General features: G+C 46.9%; 1 protein-coding gene across 1 annotated transcript; it reads left to right on the top strand.

Moving 5' to 3' along the window:
• The first annotated feature begins 27 nt into the window (after window positions 1-27).
• Window positions 28-15,133, top strand: LOC140722888 (NACHT, LRR and PYD domains-containing protein 3-like). The gene is made up of 11 exons (XM_073037520.1): window positions 28-69; window positions 2,029-2,200; window positions 2,299-2,364; window positions 4,086-4,252; window positions 6,365-6,536; window positions 6,633-6,698; window positions 8,052-9,798; window positions 11,904-11,990; window positions 12,146-12,316; window positions 12,472-12,639; window positions 12,804-15,133. Exons 1-11 carry the CDS (start codon window positions 28-30, stop codon window positions 12,889-12,891), a joined length of 2,946 nt encoding a protein of 981 aa, XP_072893621.1. The 3' UTR covers window positions 12,892-15,133.
• Window positions 15,134-24,448: the final 9,315 nt, after the last annotated feature.

Below are 24,448 nucleotides of genomic sequence, written 5' to 3' on the forward strand. Positions count from 1 at the left end.
GAGGAGGGCGTGGGGCCGTTCGGCCTCATGTTAACACGCGAGGATCACTTCACAGGGTGGGAGTATGGCGTAAGTAAAAGGGAAACATACTGATTGTAGGTTCTTCTAAAGATGTCCCAATAGAACTGGTGTAAAACAACCGCTGGCTATGAAATACGGAATTGCCTGTGGTCAGTGGTAACAAAGGAGACTCCGTACAGAGTTACACTGAGCTTTTATTCAAGCAATAAAAGTCTCCCTCGATTTATCTGAACACATTCATTTTTAGACTGGTTAGTATTCAGATAAACGCTGTTCAAGTCTCACTCGTCCGTTCATTCCTCCCCATTGGTCTGCCTCCTGAACTTTATCATTCCAAGCGAACAAGTGCCATACCTGACCCAACACATCTCTCTGACTACCATTCACGGCCCCAAACAGTCCTGCCAGATCAGAGCATTCTTCACCTGTAAGTCTGTTCGGGTCATCTACTGTACCCGGTGCACCCGATATGGTCTCCTTTATATCGGAGAGACCACACTTACTTCGGTAGAACGTTTAGCCCCGCACCTACGCTCCGTCCGCCAATTAAACTGGATCTCCCGGTAATCACCTGTTTCAGTTCTGTTTCCCATTCCCATTCTGACATGCCAGTCCATGGCCTGCTCTGCTGCCGCGACGAGGCCGCACTCAGGTTGGAGGAGCAACAACTTATGTTCCATGTGCGTACTCTCCAACCTGATGGCATGAAGATCAATTTCACGAACTTCCGTTAAGTGTCTCATCCCAATTCACCATTCCAATTCCCTTTTCCCTCTCTCATCTTATGTCCATACCTGCCCATCACCATCCTCTGATGCTCCTCCCGCTTTCCTTCCTTCCATGACTTCCTGTCTTCTCCGATCAGATTCCCCCTTCTACCGCCCTTTATCTGTTTCACCGATCAGCTTACCAGTTCCTTAGTTCACCCCTCCAGGTCTAACAATTTCACCTATCATCTACCAAATTACTCGTCTTTCTCCCGTCCACCACCTGTTTTTGCTTCTTAACTTCTCATTTTATCTCAAGTCCCAATGAAGGGTCTCGTTTCGCAACGCCGACTGTTTACTCTTTTCCCTATGTGTTGCGTTGCCTGCTGAGCTCTTCCAGTATTTCGTGTGTGTTGCTTTTGTTTCCAGCATCTGCAGAATTTCCTCTCTTCTTGTTAAAGACAATGATTGACAGGTGATGTTAATGATGTGACAATTGACAGATATTGCAAGTGGGCGGAGAACAACTTTACAGCACTCTCTCTGACTTCGTATCATGTTCCCTAAGCTCAACCTTAATGTCCATTCAGCAGTCTGTGTTCCCGTGATGACCACCACTCTCCTGTTTCCCACAAATCAAACACATCGTGACTTGTTTTTCATCCCATCTCTTGAGTCTTCGTTCACCTCCATCGTCAAATGATCAGGTGGTACTGAGATCGTCTCCCTTTGGATGATTTATCATCCCTCTCAACTGCTGCCTCTCTCCGTGGCATTTGATGCCCTTAATAATCAAGAGCGCAACATCCGCCGCTTCAAATATTCGTAATGACCCGATCTCCAGAGGCATCTGTAACAATTACTTCTGGAGATTCACCACTCTCTGAACAAAGAGTTGTTAACAAAGAGATTGCAAAATTAATATAATTAAGATATAATATTGTATGTATGCGCACATTGACACAGAATTACTCACTAACCGCTTTCCAGTGGTCCTTGAGTTCCTCGGTCACATTCACCTGCTGCCACCCAAATTGAATGGTAGCTGAGCCTTGCCGACTCATGGAGCCCAGCAGTGAAGCATCAGCCGGCTGTGTTTACCCCGGGAAACCCGAGAGTGACACTTTCATGGAATGACCTGATGTTCTGTTCGCCCGTGTTCAGGGTGGGCCAGTAATCGATCAATCTCTGAAGTCTGTGCTTAGAGTCCTTTGGGCTCCTGTTCTGCAGCTGACCCTCTTTTACCGCCTGGATCCCGGATCCCTCCTCTCCTCAATATATTCCCCATTGTTCATTACAGAGAGTGACTGAACTCGCGGCCAAGGGAAACCGAGCGGGCGCTTCCAAACTCCTCCTGGATCTGGTGATGGAGAAGGGCTCCGGGGCCCGGAGGGTGATGTGGGAATCCTTTGTGAAACTACATCACACGTTACCGAAGCTGAGCAGAATATTGGAGGAAATACGAGAATATGGTACAGTGAACAATACACTGTGTGTTACAGATGTAAATGCTAATGAATTTACAGTATTACACAGAGCAGACTTCATGCAGGTTAATCTGTTTGAACAGGTTACGGCCAGTTCACCTACATGGACACTGATCGGGGTTTATCTGAAGTGCCCGCGCATCTGAAAGGTAAGCGACTGAACGGAACATACAGTGTCAGGTCCTCAGAGTAAAGGCGGCAGTGCAGATATTACGGAGGCTTTAGGACCAGCACTGGCTCAGACCGGATAAGGAAAGTATATTGGTTCGTATTGGAAGTTGCTTGATACTGAGAGTTTCAATTTACAGCAAATCACAAGGAAACCGGAACAGCAGGTGGAAATCAACAATAATCCAATCGTTGTCAGTTACAATTTTCACTGATGATGTGATGGATAAACAGAGTCATGGACTCTTACAACATGGAAACAGGCCGTTAGGCGAAAGACATCATACGAGTAGTGTTACCCAGCGAGTTAGTCTCATCTTTCCGCGTCTGGTTCATAACCCTTTAAATCTCTCCTGTCCATGTGCTTATCTAGATTTGTTTGAAACATCGATAATGTGCCCGCCTGAACCACTACATCTGCAACCCATTCCAAATACGTGTGATGAAGCTACCCCTGAAACCTCTTTCGACTTATTCACCTCTGATCTTAACCCTAGACCCACCTGTTTTAGCATCATTTCTCATGAGAAAAGATGGTGAGAACCGTGTCTGTGCACCTCTATTCGGTCATCACTCAGTCTCCTACACTCCATCGTATACTGTCATATTCTATGCAGTCGCTCCTTGTAACCGGCTCTCGGGTCCTGGCAACATCTTGGTATATCTTCTTTGCACTCGCTCTAGTTTCATAACATCTAGACTATAACCAGGTGACCAGTCGTGTTCTACAAGAATAAATATTGAGCCCTCTGTTGTGTGATATACGTACGTAAACAATTTAATTAATAGACAACAATTATCCATGATGCATTATCTAAATTGTAGGATATATATCATTTTTAAAAGCAAAGAGGTCTGATTCGCCAATTTACAGATGATTGGCGGAGTTGTGGAAATTGGGACTTTTGCCAAAGTGTTCAGCAGAGTATTATCCAATCAGCAATATGGGAGGTGCATTTTAGGTTTAATTTGGCAAATATGAGGAGTTGCGCTTTGGGAGATCAAATGTAAGAGCGAGGTCCACAGTAAAGGTCAGGACGCTGAGGAAGATTGATATTGGGGTGTATGTATACGTCTCCCTGAAAGTGGCAACGCAAGTAGGTAGGGTGCTAACGACAAGGAACACAATTCATTGAGATGTTGATTTTTAGTGTTGGAAATGCGCGATGGACCTGGATGGAACTTTGCTTAAGACACGATTTCAGTGTTGTTCGCAGATCTGGTCACCACATCACACAAATGACTTTGATGATCTGGAGAAAATACACATGAGGCTCATCACGATGCTGCCTGGGTTACAGAATATTGGACATCAGGATAGACTGGGCAAACTTGGATTGTTTTCTTTAAGAAGTGGGAGGCTGAGGTCTTCACATAGAATTATATACATTTATGAGAAACATCGACAAGGTGCTTTGACTCAATGTGCAAAATGTCAGATACTAGAGGGAATAGGTTGACGATGAGAGGGGAATGTTTAATGTAGATTTAGGATGCATGTTTTACAGAGAGAGTGATAAGAGTCGGGAATGAGCTGCCAAGGGAGGGACTGGAAGCAGAAACTCAGCAGCATCCGAGACGCGTTAAAGATCATGAATGAGCCGGAGTGGATGAATATTTGCCAGGTGGATGTAGCGTGGTTGTTATAAATTCGCATCGTAGTTGGCACGATCGTGTTGTGATCTTCTCTGACTATTCACAGATCAGAGTTCTGCATTCTCCGCCTTCCTGTCAAATTGTGACGATCACCAACTGTTTCAGTTGACAACATTCTATCGGGCCAGACTTGAACAGTCAATCGAGGAGGGCGTGGGGCCGTTCGGCCTCATGTTAACACGCGAGGATCACTTCACAGGGCGGGAGTATGATGTAAGTAAAACTGAAACATACTGATTGTAGGTTCTTCTAAAAAAGTCCCAATAGAACTGGTGTAAAAGAACCGCTGGCTATGAAATAGGGAATTGTCTGTGATCCGTACACAGTTACACTGAGCCTTTATTTGGCCAATACAAGTCTCGCTCCAATTATCTGAACACATTCATTTTTAGACTGTTTAGTATTTAGATAAAGGCTGCTCCAGTCTCACTCGTCTATTCATTCCTCCCCATTGATCAGCCTCCTGAACCTTATCATTCCAAACGGAACAGCCGCCATACCTGGCCCAACATATCTCTCTGTCTACCATTCACGGCCCCAAACAGTTCTGCCAGACCAGAGGATTCTTCACCTGTGAGTCCGTCGGGGTCATCTACTGTACCCGGTGCTCCCGGTATGGTCTCCTTTATATCGGAGAGACCAGATTTACATTGGTAGAACGTTTAGGCCAGCACCTACGCTCCGTCCGCCAAGAAAACTGGATCTCCCGGAAATCGCTTGTTTCAGTTCTGTTTCCCATTCCCATTCTGACGTGTCAGTCCATGGCCTGCTCTGCTGCCGCGACGAGGCCGCACTCAGGTTGGAGGAGCAACAACTTATGTTCCATGTGCGTACTCTCCAACCTGATGGCATGAAGATCAATTTCACGAACTTCCGTTAAGTGTCTCATCCCAATTCACCATTCCAATTCCCTTTTCCCTCTCTCATCTTATGTCGATATCTGCCCATGACCATCCTCTGATGCTCCTCCCGCTTTCCTTCCTTCCATGACTTCCTGTCTTCTCCGATCAGATTCCCCCTTCTACCGCCTTTTATCTGTTTCACTGATCCGCTTACCAGTTCCTTAGTTCCTGGTCTAACAGTTTCACCTGTCATCTACCAAATTACTCGTCTTTCTCCCGTCCACCACCTTTGTGCTCTTAACTTCTCATTTTATCTCAAGTCCCAATGAAGGGTCTCGGACCGCGACGAAGACTGTTTACTCTTTCCTCTATGTGTTGATTTGCCCGCTGGGCTGCTCCAGTATTTTGTGTGTGTTGCTTTTATTTCCCGCATCTGCAGAATTTCCCGTCTTCGTGTTAAAGACAATGATTGACAGGTGATGTTAATGATGTGACAATTGACAGATATTGCAAGTGGGCAGAGAACAAGTTTATACCACTCTCTCTGACTTCGTATCATGTTCCCTAAACTCAACCTTAATGTCCATTCAGCAGTCTGTGTTCCCGTGATGACCACCCTTCCGTTTCCCACAAATCAAACACACAGTGACTTGCTTTTCAGCCCATCCCTTGAGTCTACCTGTTCTTCCATCGTCAAGTAACCAGGCGGTACTGATATCGTCTCCCTTTGGAACTGTAAACCTCTTGTATTTAATCATGTGCCTGTACAGTACAAATGATGAAGCAGTACAGTAACTGCTCCTTGTCACTATCAGATTTACAGTTTGCAATTCTCGCTACATGTAATGTTAAAAACATAAGACATATGATCAGAATTATGCCATTCGGTCCGTTGATTCTCTTCCGCTATGCCATCACAGCTGATTTAACATATCTCTCAACTGATGCCTCTCACCGTGACCTTTGATGCCCTGAATAATCAAGAAAATAACATCCTCCGCTTTAAATATACCCAATAGCGTGGTCTCCAGAGGCATCTGTGGCAATTCCAGCGATTTACCATCCTCTGAACAAAGAATTGCTAACACAGTGATTGCAAAATTAATATAGTTAAATAATATAATGTTGTATGAATGTGCAAATTAACACAAATTTGCAAGGGACCGCTTTCTAGTGGAACTTGTGTTCCGGGGTCACATTCACCTGTTGCCACCCAGACTGAATGGTAGCTGAGCGTTGCCCACTCATGGAGCCCGGCAGTGAAGCATGAACCGGCTGTGTTTACCCTGGGAAACCCGAGAGTGACACTTTCATAGTATGACCTGATGTTGTGTTCGTCCGTGTACAGGGTGGGCCAGTACTCGCCCAGTTTCTGAGTCTGTGCCTACTGTCCTTTGGGCTCCTGTTCTGCAGCTGACCCTCTTTTACCGCCTGGATCCCGGATCCCTCCTCTCCTCAATATGTCCCCCATTGTTCATTACAGAAAGTGAGTGAACTCGCGGCCAAGGGAAACCGAGCGGGCGCTTCCAAACTCCTCCTGGATCTGGTGATGGAGAAGGGCTCCGGGGCCCGGAGGGTGATGTGGGAGTCCTTTGTGAAAATACATAACACGTTACCGAAGCTGAGCAGAATATTGGAGGAAATACGGGAATGTGGTATGTTGAAAAGTACACTGTGTTACAGATGTAAAAGTTGATGAATTTACAGTATTACACAGAACAGACTTCATGCAGGTTAATCTGTTTGAACAGGTGACGGCCAGTTCACCTACATGGACACTGATCGGGGTTTATCTGAAGTGCCCGCGCATCTGAAAGGTAAGCGACTGAACGGAACACACAGTGTCAGGTCCTCAGAGTAAAGGCGGCAGTGCAGATATTACGGAGGTTTTAGGACCAGCACTGGCTCAGACCGGATAAGGAAAGTATATTGGTTCGTATTGGAAGTTGCTTGGTACTGAGAGTTTCAATCTACATCAAATCACAAGGAAACCGGAGCAGCAGGTGGAAATCAACAATAATCCAATAGTTGTAACTTACAATTTTCACTGATGACGTGATGGATAAACAGAGTCATGGACTCTTACAACATGGAAAAAGCCCTTAGGCCAAAGACATCAAACAAATAGTGTTACTCAGCGAGTTAGTCCCATCTAAACGCGTCTGGTCAAAAACCCTCTAAACCTCTCCTATCCATGTGCTTATCTCGATGGGTTTTAAACGTCGATAATGTGCCCGTCTGAACCATTACATCTGGCAGCCCATTCCCAATACGTGTGAAGAAGCTACCCCTGAAACCTCTTTCGAGTTTTTTCACCGCTGATCTTAACCCTAGAACCACTTGATTTTAGCATCATTTCTCATGAGAAAAGATGATGAGAACCCTATCTGTGTACCTCTATCCGGTCATCACTCAGTCTCCTACACGCCATCGTATATTATCTTATTTATGCAGTCGCTCCTTGTAACGGGTTCTCGTGTCCTGGCAACATCTTGGTAAACCTTCTTTACACTCGTTCTAGTTTAATAACATCTATACTATAAAGAGGTGACTAAATCTGTAAAAAGTGCTCCACGTGAGTCCTCAGAAGCATCTGATAACCGCAAGGTATCGTCAATGCGCTAACCGTGGTAGGCCACTGTGCGGAACACCTTCTTCACCAGCCTATCTACCTGAGATGCTGCTTTCAGCCAAATATGCACTGGCACTCCCACATCCCTCCGTTTCATAACAGTCCCGTTTACTGTATATCAGGGGAATTAAAGGGAGATGTCGGAGGTAGTTTTATCTATTCTTTCCCCGGAGAGTGGTTTCTGAGGGCGGTGATAAACTGATATGTTACAGCATTTAAGAGAGTCTTAGGGAAGCACACGGGTGAAAGGAAAAACAAAACACTACAGTGAACTATCCAAGACTTTGCGTTGACCTCATGTTCACTGGAGTTTCGGGGAAGCTGCAAATTATTTTCAAAGGAGAAAGACTTAAAACGCATGGGGTACGGGAATTGGGAATTCTTTAATGATTTTGCTCCAGTATTCATTTCCAGCTCTATAAGTCGGAGTCCAGCTGACAGTTAAACTTGCAAAACAAGTCCTAGCAAAAAAAAAATGTGCTGACAGACCCAATGCAATCAGGATAGATACATTCATTTTTTGTCTTTATGTTTTAAGATGTTCAGAGCAAACACAAGGAAACTCTGCGGGAACAAACTGAAACAATGAGAGTGAACACGATTCTGATGAGGGAGAAGGAGAAGGTTTTCCAGCTGGTGGATCAATACTCTGAGCTCACGGTCATTTCTACTGTTCGAGATCGGAGCCTGATGGAACATGAGCTGCTGGCAAGAGGCAGAGACCATGAAGAGTGGAGAGAGAAACATCTGCGGAGAGAGCTGGAGAAAATCAGCACCAGACATCTGTTTCAGAGAAATTACTCACATAGTAGACGGGGCCAAAAGATTCCCGGATGTAAGGCAACAGTGGCCGGAGTCCCGGGGATAGGGAAAACAACAATGGTACAAAAAATTGTTTACGACTGGGCCACAGGGAAAATATACCAACAATTCCAGTTCGTCTTCAGTTTTAGGTTCCGGGATTTAAACTCCATTAACGGCAGAAAAAGCCTGACGGAACTGATTCTGGATCAGTATCCTTACTTTAGGAATTTACTGAGAGAGGTCTGGAAGAACCCAGAGGGATTGCTGTTTATATTCGATGGTTTGGATGAATACAAACACACAAATGATTTTGCCGACAGTCGGAGGTATACAGAACCCAAGCACCAGTGCCCAGATCCCGAGTGGTGGTGTGAAGTGTCCGACATTGTCTACAGTTTAATCCAGGGCAAGCTGCTCCCAGGGTGTTCAGTGCTCGTGACCACCCGCCCCACTGCGTTACATTTATTGGAAAAGGCAGAGATCAGTGTCTGGGCTGAAATCCTGGGATTTGTTGGTGAGGAACGGAAGGAATATTTCATGAGACATTTTGAAGATCAGACGGTGGCGGAAGCTGTTTTCAAACACGTGAAGGAGAACGAGATCCTGTACACCATGAGCTACAACCCCTCCTACTGTTGGATCCTCGCTCTGGCTCTGGGCCCCTTCTTCACACAAAGAATCAGGGACCCGCAGCGAATTCCCAAGACCATCACCCAACTGTACTCCTACTATATTTACAACATCCTGAAAAACCACGGCCGTGAGATTGAGAGCCCCCGTGATGTGTTACTCAGGGTTGGTCAGATGGCCTTTAGAGGAGTGACCAAGAGGAAGATTATTTTTACAGATGAAGATTTAAAAAAACACAATCTACAGCCTTGCCAGTTCCTGTCCGGATTCCTGATGGAGCTTTTGGAGAAAGATAATTCTGCCCTGTGTGTGGTGTACACATTCCCACACCTCACCATCCAAGAGTTTATAGCTGCAGTCGCACAATTTCTGACTCCACATCAAGGGGATATCGTGAAATTCCTCACTGAAGCCCACAGCACGACAGATGGGCGGTTTGAGGTATTTCTCCGTTTTGTTGCTGGTCTCTCCTCCCCAATGACAGCTCGGGGGCTGGAAGAATTTCTGGGTCCATTTCCTCATCAAACAACCTGCCGGGTGATTGACTGGGTGAAGGAGGAGGTGAAACGCCAGAATGAAAACTCTACTGGGGAATATGGTAAAAGGAGCCTCCTGAAAACTTTGCACTACCTGTTTGAGTCTCAGAATAGTGGACTGGCTCAGGACGCACTGGGATCTGTGGAAACACTTTCATTCAGTGGAATGACACTGACCCCGATCGATTGCGCGGTCCTGTCTCATGTCATCGGATTCTGTGATACAATAAAACACCTCGACCTGGAGAACTGTATCATTCAGTATGAAGGAATCCAGCGGCTGGGACCCGGGCTGCACAAGTGCCTGGAGTTGGGGTAACTTGACTTGTCTCTTCCTCTGAACGGTGAAACTGTTCCATTCTGTTATTTCAATGTATAGGTTTTTTTGGGTAAAACTGTAGTAAATCAGATTGTGAAGAATTGTGACAAATGCCAGGGGATCGGCCAGTAATTCCCCAAGGACGGGAAGGTTCTGTAGTTCTTTGTGAAGGGATGTTGGAGAGTTCAGCAGATCAGTGAACAACGTCCAGTGGTTTAATCTTAAATCACAGGAATAGACAATAGACATAGACAAAAGACAATAAGTGCAGAAGTAGACCATTCGGCCCTTCGAGCCTGCACCGCCATTTTGAGATCATGGCTGATCATCTACTATCAATAACCGGTTCCTGCCTTATCCCCATATCCCTTGATTCCCCTATACATAAGATACATTACTAGCTCCTTCTTGAAAGCATCCAGAGAATTGGCCTCCACTGCCTTCTGTGGCAGTGCATTCCAGACCCCCACAACTCTCTGGGAGAAGAAGTTTTTCCTTAACTCTGTCCTAAATGACCTACCCCTTATTCTCAAACCATGCCCTCTGGTACTGGACTCTCCCAGCATCTGGAACATATTTCCTGCCTCTATCTTGTCCAATCCCTTAATAATCTTATATGTTTCAATCAGATCCCCTCTCAATCTCCTTAATTCCAGCGTGTACAAGCCCAGTCTCTCTAACCTATCTGCGTAAGACAGTCTTGACATCCCAGGAATTAACCTTTTGAATCTACGCTGCACTTCCTCTACACCCAGGATGTCCTTCCTTAACCCTGGAGACCAAAACTGTACACAATACTCCAGGTGTGGTCTCACCAGGGCCCTGTGCAAATGCAAGAGGATTTCCTTGCTCTTGTACTCAATTTCCTTTGTAATAAAGGCCAACACTCCATTAGCCTTCTTCACTGCCTGCTGCACTTGCTCATTCACCTTCAGCGACTGATGAACAAGGACTCCTAGATCTCTTTGTATTTCTCCCTTACCTAACTTTATACCGTTCAGATAATAATCTTCCTTCCTGTTCTTACTCCCAAAGTGGATAACCTCACAATTATTCACATTAAACGTCATCTGCCAATTATCTTCCCACTCACCCAGCCTATCCAAGTCACCCTGAATTCTTCTAACATCCTCATCACATGTCACACTGCTACCCAGCTTAGTATCATCAGCAAATTTGCTGATGTTATTCTCAATGCCTTCATCTAAATCGTTGACTTAAATCGTAAACAGCTGTGGTCCCAATACCGAGCCCTGTGGCACCCCACTAGTCACCACCTGCCATTCCGAGAATCACCCATTCACCGCTACCCTTTGCTTTCTATCTGCCAACCAGTTTTCTATCCATGTCAATGTCTTCCCCCCAATGCCATGAGCTTTGATTTTACCCACCAATCTCCTATGTGGGAATAGCCATGTTTCTCAGAACGTGTGTCAAGTCCATTCGCAAATTTCCTTCTCACTGTTACTGACACCCAGTCCAACCTGACTACAACAGGTTTCACACCCTCTCCCCGGTGAGTTTTAATCGTCGGTTCAGTGACAGGGCGAGAAGCACCTCTATGCAATGGTCTTCCCCCTGCTTTTCCCCGGGTCCGACTATCACCATCTCTCCTCTTGCGGGACTTTGCTGACTAGCAGATTCACAACCCCGATGTGGACATTTCCATATTGTGGGCCTCAATTCACACCAACGCATCATCTGCTGTTTCACATCGCTATTTCTCTTCCCCATCCCATTTTCTCCTCTAGCGATCTTCCTTCTTATACCTTTTCCTCATGTGAGTGTCTTTTCCGCTATCATCCGGGGACATTTTCCCATACTAAGCGGGAGTTTCTCTCATCGCTTAACACTGTCCCTTTCCGACCCACTCACTTCAGGAACATTTTTCTAAACGTCTCGAAATGAGTCAGTATGCTGGTTGCTTACAGGGTCACGCCGACAGACTAACATCTTGACATTCGGTGAATAACCTGCAACTAGACAGTGAGGGATATTGACTGTGATAGGTTTAATATTTCCTGAAATATCCGAGTGTTGAGCTTTTCTCAGACCTGCAGTGTAAACCAATTTGATCATCAATTTGTCTGTTTGTGTTTAGCCTTGGGGATAATGACCTCGGGGATTCAGGAGTGAAAATGGTGTCTGATGCTCTGAGGATCCCGGGGTGTAAAATACAGAAACTGTGGTAAGTATCACACTGTGGGAGATTGTGCATAGAATCATTGGGTGTCTGACATTGAACATTAATGTGATCAGTAATTGTGTTACTGATAAACACTGGGGATTTGTACCGTCTCCTGTCTCTCTGTGTCCTTCACCCTCACTGTTTCTTATCTACAGGATGAGGAAGGTTGGTCTTACTGATTCTGGTGCCGAGGATCTCGGCTCCGCGCTCAGTAGAAACCGATCGTTGACGGAGGTAAAGCTGAGTCATAATGTACTGAGAGATTCAGGAGTGAAACTGCTGTCTGCGGCTCTGAGGAACCCGGAGTGTAAAATACAGAAACTGTGGTAAGTACCAGACTGTGGGAGATTGTGTTTACAGTCACTGGGTGTCTGATACTGAACATTAATATGATCAGTAATTGTGTTACTGATAAACCCTGTGGATTTGTACCGTCTCCTGTCTCTCTGTGTCCTTCACCCTCACTCTCTCTCATCTCCAGGCTGGGGGGTGTCGGTCTCACAGATGCTGGTGCCGAGGATCTCATCTGTGCTCTCAACAAAATCCGATCACTGACGATGCTGAACTTGGAATCAAACTCGCTGACAGACCAATCTGTCCCCGCTCTCCGCCGACTCATCCTGACCCTCCCGAGTCTGGAGTGGATCTGGTGAGTGTTTGTGTTAATGTTCAATGTGATAAAATATCAGCGAAACCATTGGTTTTCTGATGATATTTGTCAATGAGAGATGTTGAAATATTAACCCCAGTCCACTGTTACTGACACTGTTCTACATTCTGTTAATTTCCTCTTTACTATCCCATCTGCTTCAGGTTAGTGGAGAATCTATTCAGCTGGACTGGGATGAAGGAATTGAGATCTCTGCAGGAACCCAGACCCGGAGTGAAAGTGCAACTCTGAACATCTATATATGTGAACATCCCCCGCCCGCGGGATGGGGGCATTTTGGCTGATTTCCTGCCCTGCCCTTCAATGGCCGCTATCCAGGTTTAATTCCCAATGGCTCACGACGAGCCCTCATCCACACAATTCCGCCTCGTGTCCAGCAGCGCAGCTTCCGCCGGATGCCCGGACCCAGTTTTCTCTTGGTGGACCTAAGGTATTACACCAGTGTCCTGGGCTGTGATTGCATGGGGCGAGAATGATTTTGCTGACTTTGATATGGGCAATACATACAGAAGTCTAGCAGATGTAATTATGTTAAATTGACAGGTACCTCGGTTGTGACCCTGAGTCTGCAGCGATCACTTACACTGCACTGAAGTGTGATTATATGATCATCCGTATTCCATACTCCATCTCATTTTCTGTTCCTCTGTCGGTCCCCTTCTCTCTCCCTCTCTGTCCCATTCTCTCTTTCTCGCTCTCTCCGATACTCAGTTTCCCTCTCTCCCTTTTCTCGCCCTCTTTCTCACTTTACTGTCTCTTCTGCTGCCAACACCCTCCTACCCCACCCTCTCCTTTCCGCACCCTGTCTTCCCACAATCGGTGCTCTCTCGCCTCTCCACCTGCCCCTCCATCTTCAGCGCTGCCAAACTTCCACTATAACCACCTCTCTGTTCCGCTCCCTCCATCCCCCCATCCATTCGAGTGCAATGGCTCTTTGCGATTCTGTCCGCCCAGACCTCGCATCATTTTGTCGCTCACAGCTCTCCCGACAACCAGCATGATCGAGGCCGTGGGATTTGCTCAGTGGATAAACATGCTGGGGGGTGGGGGGGGGGGGGAATGATCAGCCTGGTCTGGGGAATGTAGCAGGAATCTCGAAGTGGCCGAATTTCCTGCTTCCTGCCCCTAGTCCCCGCTATGGAGAGCGTGGTAACTTGTCTAAATCATTAACGCCCAGTACATCCACAGTGATGAAGTGTTTTCAGAGGCTAGTGTTGAAGCATATCAGCTCCTGTCTGAATTTCGACCTGGATCCTCTCCATATAGCTTACCATAGAGGTCTACAGCGGAAACTATCTCATTCGCTCCACGCAACTCTGGAACATCTGGACAGCAAAGACGCATTTATCAAGATGCACTTTACTAATTACAGCTCGGCATATAACACCACCATTCACTCAAATCCAGTCAGTAAACTCAGAGACCTGGGCCGAATGCTGCTTTCTGCAACCGGATCCTGAATTTCTTTAATTGCAGACCCCACTCAGTTCAGATTGGCAAACACATCTTCACAATCTCCATCAGCAAAGGAGCACCGCAGGGAAGTTTACGTAGCCCTATGGTCTACTCACTTTACACCGACGACTGCATGGCTAAGTACAGGTCCAACACCATATGCCAGTTTTCTGACGACACCACTGTTGTGGGCTGTATCAAAGGGGGTGATGAATCAGCATACAGGAGGGAGTTTGAAAACTTGGCTGATAGGCGTAATAACAACTTCGTCTCACTCAATGTCAATAAGACCAATGGGCTGATTGTTGAATTCAGGAGGGGGAAACCAGAGGTCCATGAGCCAGTAATCATCGGAGTTTCAGAGGTGGATAGGGTCGATATCTTTATATTCCCGGGTGTCACTATCTTAGAGGACCTTCCTTGACCCATCATATAAATGTAAGTGCAAAGAGCGCACGACAGCGCCTCTACTTCCCCAGGAGTCTACGGAGGTTCGGGATGTCATTAAAAACTCTTGGCAAAATTCTATATATGTATGTTGGAAGGTGTGCTGTCTGGCTGTGACATAGCCTGGTATGGGGACACCAATGGCTTTGAACGGAAAATCTTAGGCCCAACACATCACGGGTAAAGCATATCTGAATGGAACTTTCCGCATAAAAACAGCATCCATCGTCAAATATCCTCAACCCACTGGCCATGCTCTTTTCTCGCCGCTGCCCTCAGGTAGAGGTTACCGGTGCCTCAGGGCTCACACCACCAGGTTCAGGAACAATTACTACCCCTTGATCATCAGGCACCTGTACAAAATGAGATGTCTATATCATTTAAGAACTCATTAAAGGACTCTTATTTAGTTATATTGTTATTTCATGCTAATTTTTATTACTATTTATTTATATAGGCATTTGCATAGTGTGTTTAGAGTTTACTGTTCCTTATCTTTATAGTTCAAAGCTAGTGTTCAATACATTTGTTAAGTATGCCCTCAGGAAAAGAACATCCGGATTGTATATGGTAACACGTATGTACTCTGATAATAAATTTTACTTTGAATTTTGAACTTTGAACTTTCTGAGGTTCGTTCTTTTTTTGAGGCAGTGATTGAGGTTCTTTCTGACGGCAAGGCAGTGGATATGAACGTGGGCCTCAGTAAGGCATTCGATAAGGTCACAGGTGAGAAGTTGATTCTGAATAGAAAGACTCGTGGGAGCCAGTGTGAATTGGCAGTTTGGATTGGGAACTGGCTAACCCAGAGGGGGCTGAGAAAGGGGGTGAGGGGCGTGAGTCATTCTGGCTGAAAGTCCAGGACTGTGGTAATATATATGTCATAAGGGCGGCGTTGGGAATGGACCCAAATGCAGGAAACAGACACTGAAGTACTAGGAACAGGACGGGACAAAACTGAAGGACGGGACAGGTCGCAGACTAGGCTAGGGAAGAGGTCCAGGACGAGGGACTAGGAACAAAGAGCCTGTGCGTGGACTCCGAGCACGAGACGGACAATTACCCGGAACCTGGGTCTTGACTCGGGCTCGGACCCCAAACCAGGAGAAGACGTGACGAGGCCTGTGTTCTTGGAGCTTGAGACTTGGGGCTGAGGTCTTGAAGATTGATGCTTGAGGCTGGGGTCCTGAGGATCGAAGCTTGAGGCTGGGGTCTTAAGGCTCAAGGCTTGAGTTTGGGGTCTTGAGGCTCGAAGCTTGAGGCTTGAAGCTGGGGTCTTGAGGCTTCAGTTTGGGGTCTTGACGCTCCAGCCTTGGGTACTGAGGCTCGAGGCTGGGGTCGTGGTGCTTGAGGATTCAGGTTGGGTTCTTGAGGCTCGAGGCTTGAGTTTTGGGTCTGGAGGCTCGTGGCTGGGGTCTTGAGACGCGGCCTGAAGCTGAGGTCTTGAGTTTTGAGGATTGAGGCTGGGATCTTGAGACGAGGCTTGAGGCTGGGGTCTTGAGTCTTGAGTTTGGGGTCTTGAGGATCGAGGCTTGAAGCTGAAGTCGAGGCTTGAGGCTTCAGGTTGGGTTCTTGAGGCTCGAGGCTTGAGTTTTGGGTCTGGAGGCTCGTGGCTGGGGTCTTGAGACGCGGCCTGAAGCTGAGGTCTTGAGTTTTGAGGATTGAGGCTGGGATCTTGAGACCAGGCTTGAGGCTGGGGTCTTGAGGCTTGAGGTTGGGGTCTTGAGGCTCGACGCTTGAGGTTGAGGTCTTGAGGCTTGACTTTGGGGTCGAGGCTCTAGGCTTGAGGCTGGGTTCCTGATGCTTGAGGCTTCAGGCTGGGGTCGTGAGGCTTGAGTTTTGGGTCTTCAGGCTCGTGGCTGTGCTCTTGAGACTCGAGACTGGGTTCTTGAGACTTGAGACGAAGTTGAAGTCTTAAGGCTGGGGTCTTGAGGTTCGAGTCTTGAGGCTGGGGTCTTGAGGCTCGAGGCTGCGGTCTTGATGCTTGAGGATGGGGTCTTGAGGCTTGAAGCTTGAATCTGGGGTCTTGAGGCTTGAGGCTGGGGTCTTGAGTCATGAGGCTTGGATAACTCGGAGGCTGGAGCTTGGAGGAAGACTAAGAACCCACGGAGGCGAGGACAGGAAGAGACAAACACCAAAGAACTTCAGACAGTTCCATCTCTGCATCGGGGTAGCTCCGAGTCGCAGTTACGTCCAGCAGCCTTGGCTGGCTACGGAAACAACTGCATCACTACCTAGCTCGGAGTGGCTGGCGGCCACCCATCTGGCCCGGGAAACGGCTGAATCCATACCACAATGACAGCTCCGACTACTGATAGCAAGGCTCCAAGAAGCAATGGTTCTCCAACGCGGCCTAAAGCTGGCAAGTGGCTGTTCTAGCCTTCCACCGGCCATTTGCTCCCAGGGAATCTTGGCAAGACGACCCCGCAAACACACTCAATCCCAGGGCCACTTTTATTCCCAGTACCAAGATGCCCAGTACTAAGATGAGCATCAGGTTAAGTCCAACCGAAACTAGGGATAGCCGGAGGACCCGGAGTCCGGAGTCTGTGAACCGGACCATGAACTGGAATGCGACTTCGGGCCGGAACATGACAATATAAGAATTCAATAAGATCATATTCAACCAGCATTCTGTGTGTGTTGTTTGATTTTCCAGCATCTGAAGATTGACTCGTGTTTGCAATATATGAATTGATTAGAGAACTATACTTTGCCAAATCATTTATATCGATGATTTTGCTAAACGAATACATAGGTGCATTACCAATAATGCTGATGATACAAAGTCTGATGGGATTGTCTGCAATATTAAGAAGATCAAAAGCACAGTCGGTTATAGATATTCACAGAGAAATGGTACACGGTGTTTAATCCGCGTAATTGTGAGTTGCTTTATTTTGTGAGGTAAAACGGAAGGCAAGGTATACACTTAATGGGTAACCGCTTAATAGCATTGATGTAAAGAATGATTTGGATTTCCAAGCACGCAGTTCACTGTAAGTAGCTACACAAATGAATCAATTGTACGGTATGCCTCCCTTCATTGGTAGGGCTGTTGAGCATAACAGTTAGGAAGTCATACTGCAAACATATAAACGTTTGGTCAAACCTCACTTTGAGTATTGTGTGCATCTCCTGTCCATAAGATATCGGTCCAGAATTAGGCCATTTTACCCATCGAGACTTCTCCGCCATACTCCTCCGCTGTTGTGCAGAACAACTTGGACTGCTTGTGCATGAATCGCAACAAGTTGGCTTGCAGGTACAACAGGTTATTAAGAAGGCAAACGGAATGTTGGTCTTCATTGCAAGAGGGATTGAATTCAAGAGCAGGGAGGTCATGCTGCCCTAGACAGGGTACTGATGAGGCCGCACCTGGAGTACTGTGTGCAGTCCTATCCCCATACTTGAGGAAGGATATACTGGCTTTGGAGCCAGTGCAGAGGAGCTTCACCAGGTTCATTCTAGAGATGAAGAGTTAGCCTATGAGGAGAGATTGAGCCTCCTAGGAATATACTCTCTGGAATTCAGAAGAACGAGAGTTTATCTTATAGAAACATATAAAATTTTGAAACGGATAGATGCGATAGAAGTAGGAAAGTTGTTTCCATCGGTAGGTGAAACTTGAACTAGGGAACATTGCCTCAAGATTCAAGGAGAAGATTTAGGACGGAGATGAGGAAAAACTGCTTTTCCCAGAGAGTGGTGAATCTGTGGAATTCCCTGCCTAGGGAAGCATTTGAGCTTCTTCAATAAATATATTTAAGACATAGTTAGATAGATTTTAATATAGTAAGGGAATTAAGGATTATAGGGAAAAGGCAGGTAGATGGAGCTGAGTTTACGGACAGATCAGTCATGATCTTATTGAATGGCGGGGCAGGCTCGATGGGCCGGATGGGGCCTTCTCCTGCTCCTATTACTTATGGTTCTTATGTTGTATACTTGTATTTCCAGAAGGCGTTCGATAAGGTGCCGCACAATCGACTTATAAATAAGATACGGATGCATGGAGTCGGAGAAAGTTTATTGGCATGGATAGTTGATTGATTAATCGACAGAAGGCAGAGAGTTGGTATAAATGGGTGTTTCTCCGGTCGGCAGTCAGTGGTGAGTAGGGTGCCACAGGGGTCGGTGCTGGGCCCGCAGCTGTTTACCATTTACATTGATGATTTGGAAAAGGGGGCTGAGTGTAGCGTAGCAAATTTTCCTGATGACACTAAACTGAGTGGAAAAGCAAATTGTACACAGGATGTGGAGAGTCTGCAGAGGGATAAAGATTGATTAAGTGCGTGGGCCAAGGTCTAGCAGATGGAACACAACGCTGGTAAATGCGAGATCATCCACTTTAGAAGGAATGATAGAAAAGCAGATTATTATTTAAATGGTAAAATATTGCAGCATACTGTTGTGCAGATAGACTTGCGAGTGCTTGTTCATGAATTGCAATAAGTTGGCTTGCAGGTACAACAGGATATTCAGAAGGCAAACGGAATGTTGGTCTTCATTGCTACATAGATTGAATTCAAGAGCAGGGAGGTCATGCTGCAACTATACAGGGTACAGGTGAGTCCGCACCTGGAATACTATGTGCAGTTCTGGTCTCCATACTTGAAGAAGCAAATACTGGCATTGAAAACAGTGCAGAGGAGGTTGACCAGGTTGATTCCAGGGTGGAAGGGGTTAAGCTATGAGGAGAAATTGAGTCGCCTGGGACTATACTCTCCGGAATTCAGAAGAATGAGAGGGGATCTTATAGATACATACCAAATATTGAAAGGGATAGATAAGATAGAAGGAAAGTTGTTTCCCCTTAATACGACGGCTTGGTTAGCTCAGTCAGTGTGGGCCGAGTGGTCTGTTCCCGTTCTTTACCTTTCTCTGTTCCATGTAGGACAAACAGAAGGCAGAAGTTTCTTTTCTCAGAGCAAACAATCCTGTCAGTGGTGATGAATGTAGACATGTTTTCGAACCAGAACAAGACTTGGTGCAATTCACCCGAACAAGCTGAGGATGGTTTCTAGTCTCGAGAGTGGGAGATAAGGTTACAGTGAGATGAGCTGTGATTACAGTTGGTGGAGAATCAGAGTGGAGCAGCTGCTGAACTCTTAGTTTATCTGCTCAGCCGATGGACAGGAGTCGCACTGACACAAGGTGAGGTGGAGAGTTGGGTCTGATGGAGTTTGAAACAAGATCCCCTTTGCTGGAGCAATGCCATTCGCTGTTTGCAACCCTTAGTAACATCACAATTTCCATTGTTTGCAGTTTCGCAATTAATTCACTAAGTTAATCACAATGTCGCAACCCAAGGTTGCACTTGGCTGAGGCAATCAGATGGAAAATAAATTTTTAAAAAGTTTATTTTTAAATTTGTTGAAACCTGTCCCCGTGGAATCGGTAAATGATATTAAAACCCCAGGTATGTGCAGCCTCGACAGTTCATTCCTGGAGATCGCCTGTGGTTCACGGGGACAGATCGCTGATCAGAGAAAATGCCAGCACTGTTTGATAGGTACCTCCGTGTGGACAAAATACTGAACGTGTTCACTGTCGCCATTGGAGTTCCTGGTGAGTGAGCACAGATATTCGTGTCTGGCACTTCGGTCTGTTAACCGGACTAAGCCTGTTTGGGGTCATTTTACAAGCTTCCCGCTTGATGCTGGTTGCAGTAATATCCGTCAGTGATATCGATCTTGTCTATTCAATATTCTGGTTTAAAATGCTTAATGACAAACGAAACTAAACCCCTGTCTCTCCTCTAACTCACGAAATCGACCCGGACGTTGATCTTGCATTCAATGGGATTTTGTGCAGAGTGGTGCCAATGCTGGGAACAGGCAGCCCTGTGGGAATGTGAGACACTGAATGCTTTGAGTTATTGACCCAATTGAATAATTGGTCCTTTAATGGTACCCTTTCCATCTTGTCCCAGGGCTGGGATCCGGGAATCCTTCAGGAAGGTGTAATTGGGAACCTTTAGTCCATTACCAACACATCGCCTTATCTCCACATTGAAGAAGACAGGTCGGAGAGAGCGGAACCCATGTTTGGTGTTGGATGAGAAGCCGTTCACCGCATCCAGCTCTCCTGACCTCTGGCGGAAACCCGAACCTGTGTCCATTCCCGGAGAATGAGTTTAATAATGGCCGGTGTCGGTTCTCTTCTCTCTCCCCTCAGTGAATTTAACGACAATTCTGATCCTGTCCCGGGGAAAGTGCGGCCTCTCTACCTGCACCACTCGCTACCTGGTGGCCATGGCAGCGGGGGATCTGCTGACCGTAGTCATAGAGGTCCTTGTGCGTCGAGTTATAAATCATTACTTTCGATGGAATTTTCTGAAAATTGCCCCAGCGTGCAGGGTTATCGAAGTACTGAGGCTCACAGCCACATACTGTTCTGTCTGGTTCACCGTCACATTCACTTTTGATCGGTTTGTCGCCATCTGCTGTCAGAAGCTGAAAACAAAATATTGCACCGGGAAAACTGCGGCTGTGGTTCTCACAACAACCGGCGTGCTGTCCTTTCTGAAAAACGTTCCCCGCTACTTTCTCCATTAACCCAGACAGATAATCAACAATGTACCATGGTTCTGTAAACTCACGGCCAACACTTCCACTGACCTCGGATGGGTAGTAAACCGTTGGCTCGATACAGTTTTAAATCCGTTCATCCGTTACGTGGTGATTCTGCTGCTCAACTCTCTGACGGTCAGGCACATTGTTGTGGCCAGTCGAGTCCGTAAGGGGCTGAGGGGTCAGAGCAAGGGGGAGAAGAGCAGGGACCCGGAGATGGAGAGCCGGAGGAGGTCTGTGGTTTTACTATTCACCCTCTCCGGCAGCTTCATCCTCCTGTGGATGACGTGGGTGCTGAATTTCATGTATTATGAGATCAAAGGATTACGATTCAATTTCAATGATTCTGAATGGGTCTTTCACCTCGTCGGAGCCTTGCTGAAGAATTTCAACTGCTGCACGAACACATTTATTTACGCGGTCACTCAGTCGAAATTCAGGGAGCAGGTGATCAGCGCGGTGAAATATCCGGTCACCTCGGTGATTCAGTTCATTACTCAAGCCGCGCACTGAGCGGAGTCTGGAGGCGGCAGCAGTGTCTCCAGTCCAGGCCCCAGATACTCACATGCACCCGCTGATGTCTCATGTGTCATTTCCTGGAGGAGTGTTCCTTGGACCGGCAGTCTCTAGACATTAGGAGCAGCAGGGGTGTGGACCAGAAGCAGATGGTGGAGTGTGTGTGTGTGTGTGTGTGTGTGTGTGTGTGTGTGTGTGTGTGTGTGTGTGTGTGTGTGTGTGTGTGTGTGTGTGTGTGTGTGTGTGTGTGTGTGTGTGTGTGTGTGTGTGTGTGTGTGTAGGACAGGGAGTGAAATTTGGTCAAAGTGCAAAGTGTACGGAAACAATTTACGGGTCTGATGCCAGGAAGTGGGGTGGGGGAGCTGTATTACAGAGTTTGTCCAGCCTGGGTCCTTATTCTCTTTCATGAGTGACGTGCCTTGTTTGTTAGTTCTACCCACCGTCAATGCGGGGATGGAGATGGGGATTGGGGACAATTCACATGCATTTTTGTAGTTTTGCAGTCGGGACATAGTGAACTGCGTCGTTGTCGTGGTGGGTCTAAATTCTGTGATGAGTTCGCAGTCAACGCAAGCTCGTAGGATTTTGCGAGTAAAACATATCCGTGACTTTTCAGTTTATAACAAAAGTCGGAGACCTTTACTTTGATTCCAAAGAAACCAAACCCGGTCGCTCTACACTTTCGTCATCATGTCAGGCACCGCCTGTGTATGAGTCCCGGTCCTACGTCCTGTTCCCAAGGAGGGGTTCTGGCTCTGCGTTCTGCATTCCTGTCTCCCAGGACCAAAGCTCTGTGTTCTGCATTCCTGTCTCGCAGGACCAAGGCTCTGTGTTCTGTGTTCCTGTCTCCCAGGACCAAGGTTCTGTGTTCTGTGTTCCTGTCTCCCAGGACCAAGGCTCTGTGTTCTGTGTTCCTGTCTCCCAGGACCAAGGTTCTGTGTTCTGTGTTCTTGTCTCCCAGGACCAAGGCTCTGTGTTCTGTGTTCCTGTCTCCCAAGACCAAGGCTCTGTGTTCCAGTCTGCCAAGTCCAAGTCTGAGCTTCATGTCCGCATCCAGCCCATGAGTCCCACGTCCAATCCTGTTGCCTTGCATTGTCCCCCGCCTAGATCCGAAGTCCGAGCCCAAGTCAAGACCCAGGTTCCAATTCCCAGTCCAGTCTTTGGGTCGGAGTCCTTGTTAGGTTCCAAGTTCCTAGATCCTCGTCCAGGTCCTGCTTTCCTAGTCTAGTCCTAGACCAGGCTCTGTATCCTAGTCTCGTACAGGTCCTGTGTCTTGTCCACCGTCATTTCATTCCCACTTCCCTTGCTTTCTTGACACCCCTAGTCTTGTGCCTGGTATTTCAGAGTCTGAAGCTTGCCACCCTATGACATATCTCACCAAACCCGGATGAGGCAGAACCGGAACAGGCCTTTCTGCTCATTGTGCTGTTCTGAACCAATTGAACTGGTAATTTCATGCCTAGCTGAATCAATCCCATCTGCACACTCAAGGTCCACATCCCTCCATTCTCCTCATGAGGATTCTGATATCCTCCATCGCCTCTGTTTCTACCATTTCCCCTGTAATTCATTCCAGACACTCACCACTATGAGAAAGGTAACACTTGCAACGCACATCTCTTGAGTCCATTATTTTAAGGTTTAACATTACTGTGTTATACAGTTTGTGGTTTTATTTCCCCCCGCATCAGTGTCGGGAAAAGATGCAAAATGATACTAAATTAAAACAACAAACAAACAAACAAATAAATAAATAAATAAATAGTTAAAGAACAAGTGCCTGCGTTTCAACCATCTCCCCGGGACAGGAATTGGCTCGAATAGACACCCGTCGCTTTGCACATGCGCTGAAGGGTCTTTGTCCCCGCCGTCCGTGTGTATGACCAGACCTTCACTATCCTGCAAGCATACAAAACCATGAGGAGAAACAAAACGTCTTTTAAGTTTGTATAAGCATGTGGCCGTTGAGAAAGTCGTGTTGGGTCTCTTAAAGAGCATTAAGCGGGATATGTTTCCAGCGCCTGACAGGAATTACTGCATATTATTGAAAGGGAGGAGATGGGTATACTGTGGATTTGACCAATGCATTTCTGTTCTCACCAAACCTGAAAGGTACAGAACGGAAACAAGTCCTTCTGCTCAGTGCGTTTTTCTGAACGAATTGAACTGGTAATTTCATGCCGAGCTGAACCAATCTCTTCTGCCCACACAAGGTCCACATCCCTCCTTTCTCCAGTCCTCACTCCCTCCGCCGGCTACAGAGGAGGGGAACCTGAGAGTCGTTCCTCCCGTAGTTTCCTTGAAGTCCGAAGTAGGCTTGCTCTTCACAACGCTGAGAGAGCGGTTTAAGATGTAGATAGTTTAGGGTCAGTCTGATATCGAACTGTGATTGACAGAGGGGAGGAGAGTTTGTGAGAGATTGTCATTACATCGCCCCTCCCCTCATCCTCTATCCACCTCTACACTATACCCCATCTCCGTTGCCACTCCCTTCCCAATGACTCACTCGGACTCTAAGAACTCCTCTCTCTAGGGAAGAGTTCCGCGCCTCCGTCACCCCTGCACCTGCTACGCAACTTAATGTGTTAGTCGATTCTACCCTACCCCTGTACCGGCAACCGCTCCGTCCTCGATACGCCGATCACCCCCATATCCGCTCCCCTCTCTGAACACTTTAGAGAGCTCATCATTCAATTAGGTACCTACAGCCCTCACCGTCTACTCAAACTTCCCTTTCCTACAGCCGTTACCCACTCCCTTCTCCATACCCTAGCGGAACCTCGTCCCCCAGTCTC

The sequence above is a fragment of the Hemitrygon akajei genome, unplaced genomic scaffold (genome assembly GCF_048418815.1).
Source record: "Hemitrygon akajei unplaced genomic scaffold, sHemAka1.3 Scf000092, whole genome shotgun sequence".
NCBI lineage: Eukaryota > Metazoa > Chordata > Chondrichthyes > Myliobatiformes > Dasyatidae > Hemitrygon > Hemitrygon akajei.

Bases quoted from the DNA above. Each gene is read 5' to 3' on its own strand.
- LOC140722888 (XM_073037520.1), top strand. From the start codon at position 28: ATGTTAACACGCGAGGATCACTTCACAGGGTGGGAGTATGGC. The intron at 2,201-2,298 runs GTACAGTGAACA...CTGTTTGAACAG, and splicing joins GGAGGAAATACGAGAATATG to GTTACGGCCAGTTCACCTAC. The intron at 6,699-8,051 runs GTAAGCGACTGA...TTATGTTTTAAG, and splicing joins AGTGCCCGCGCATCTGAAAG to ATGTTCAGAGCAAACACAAG.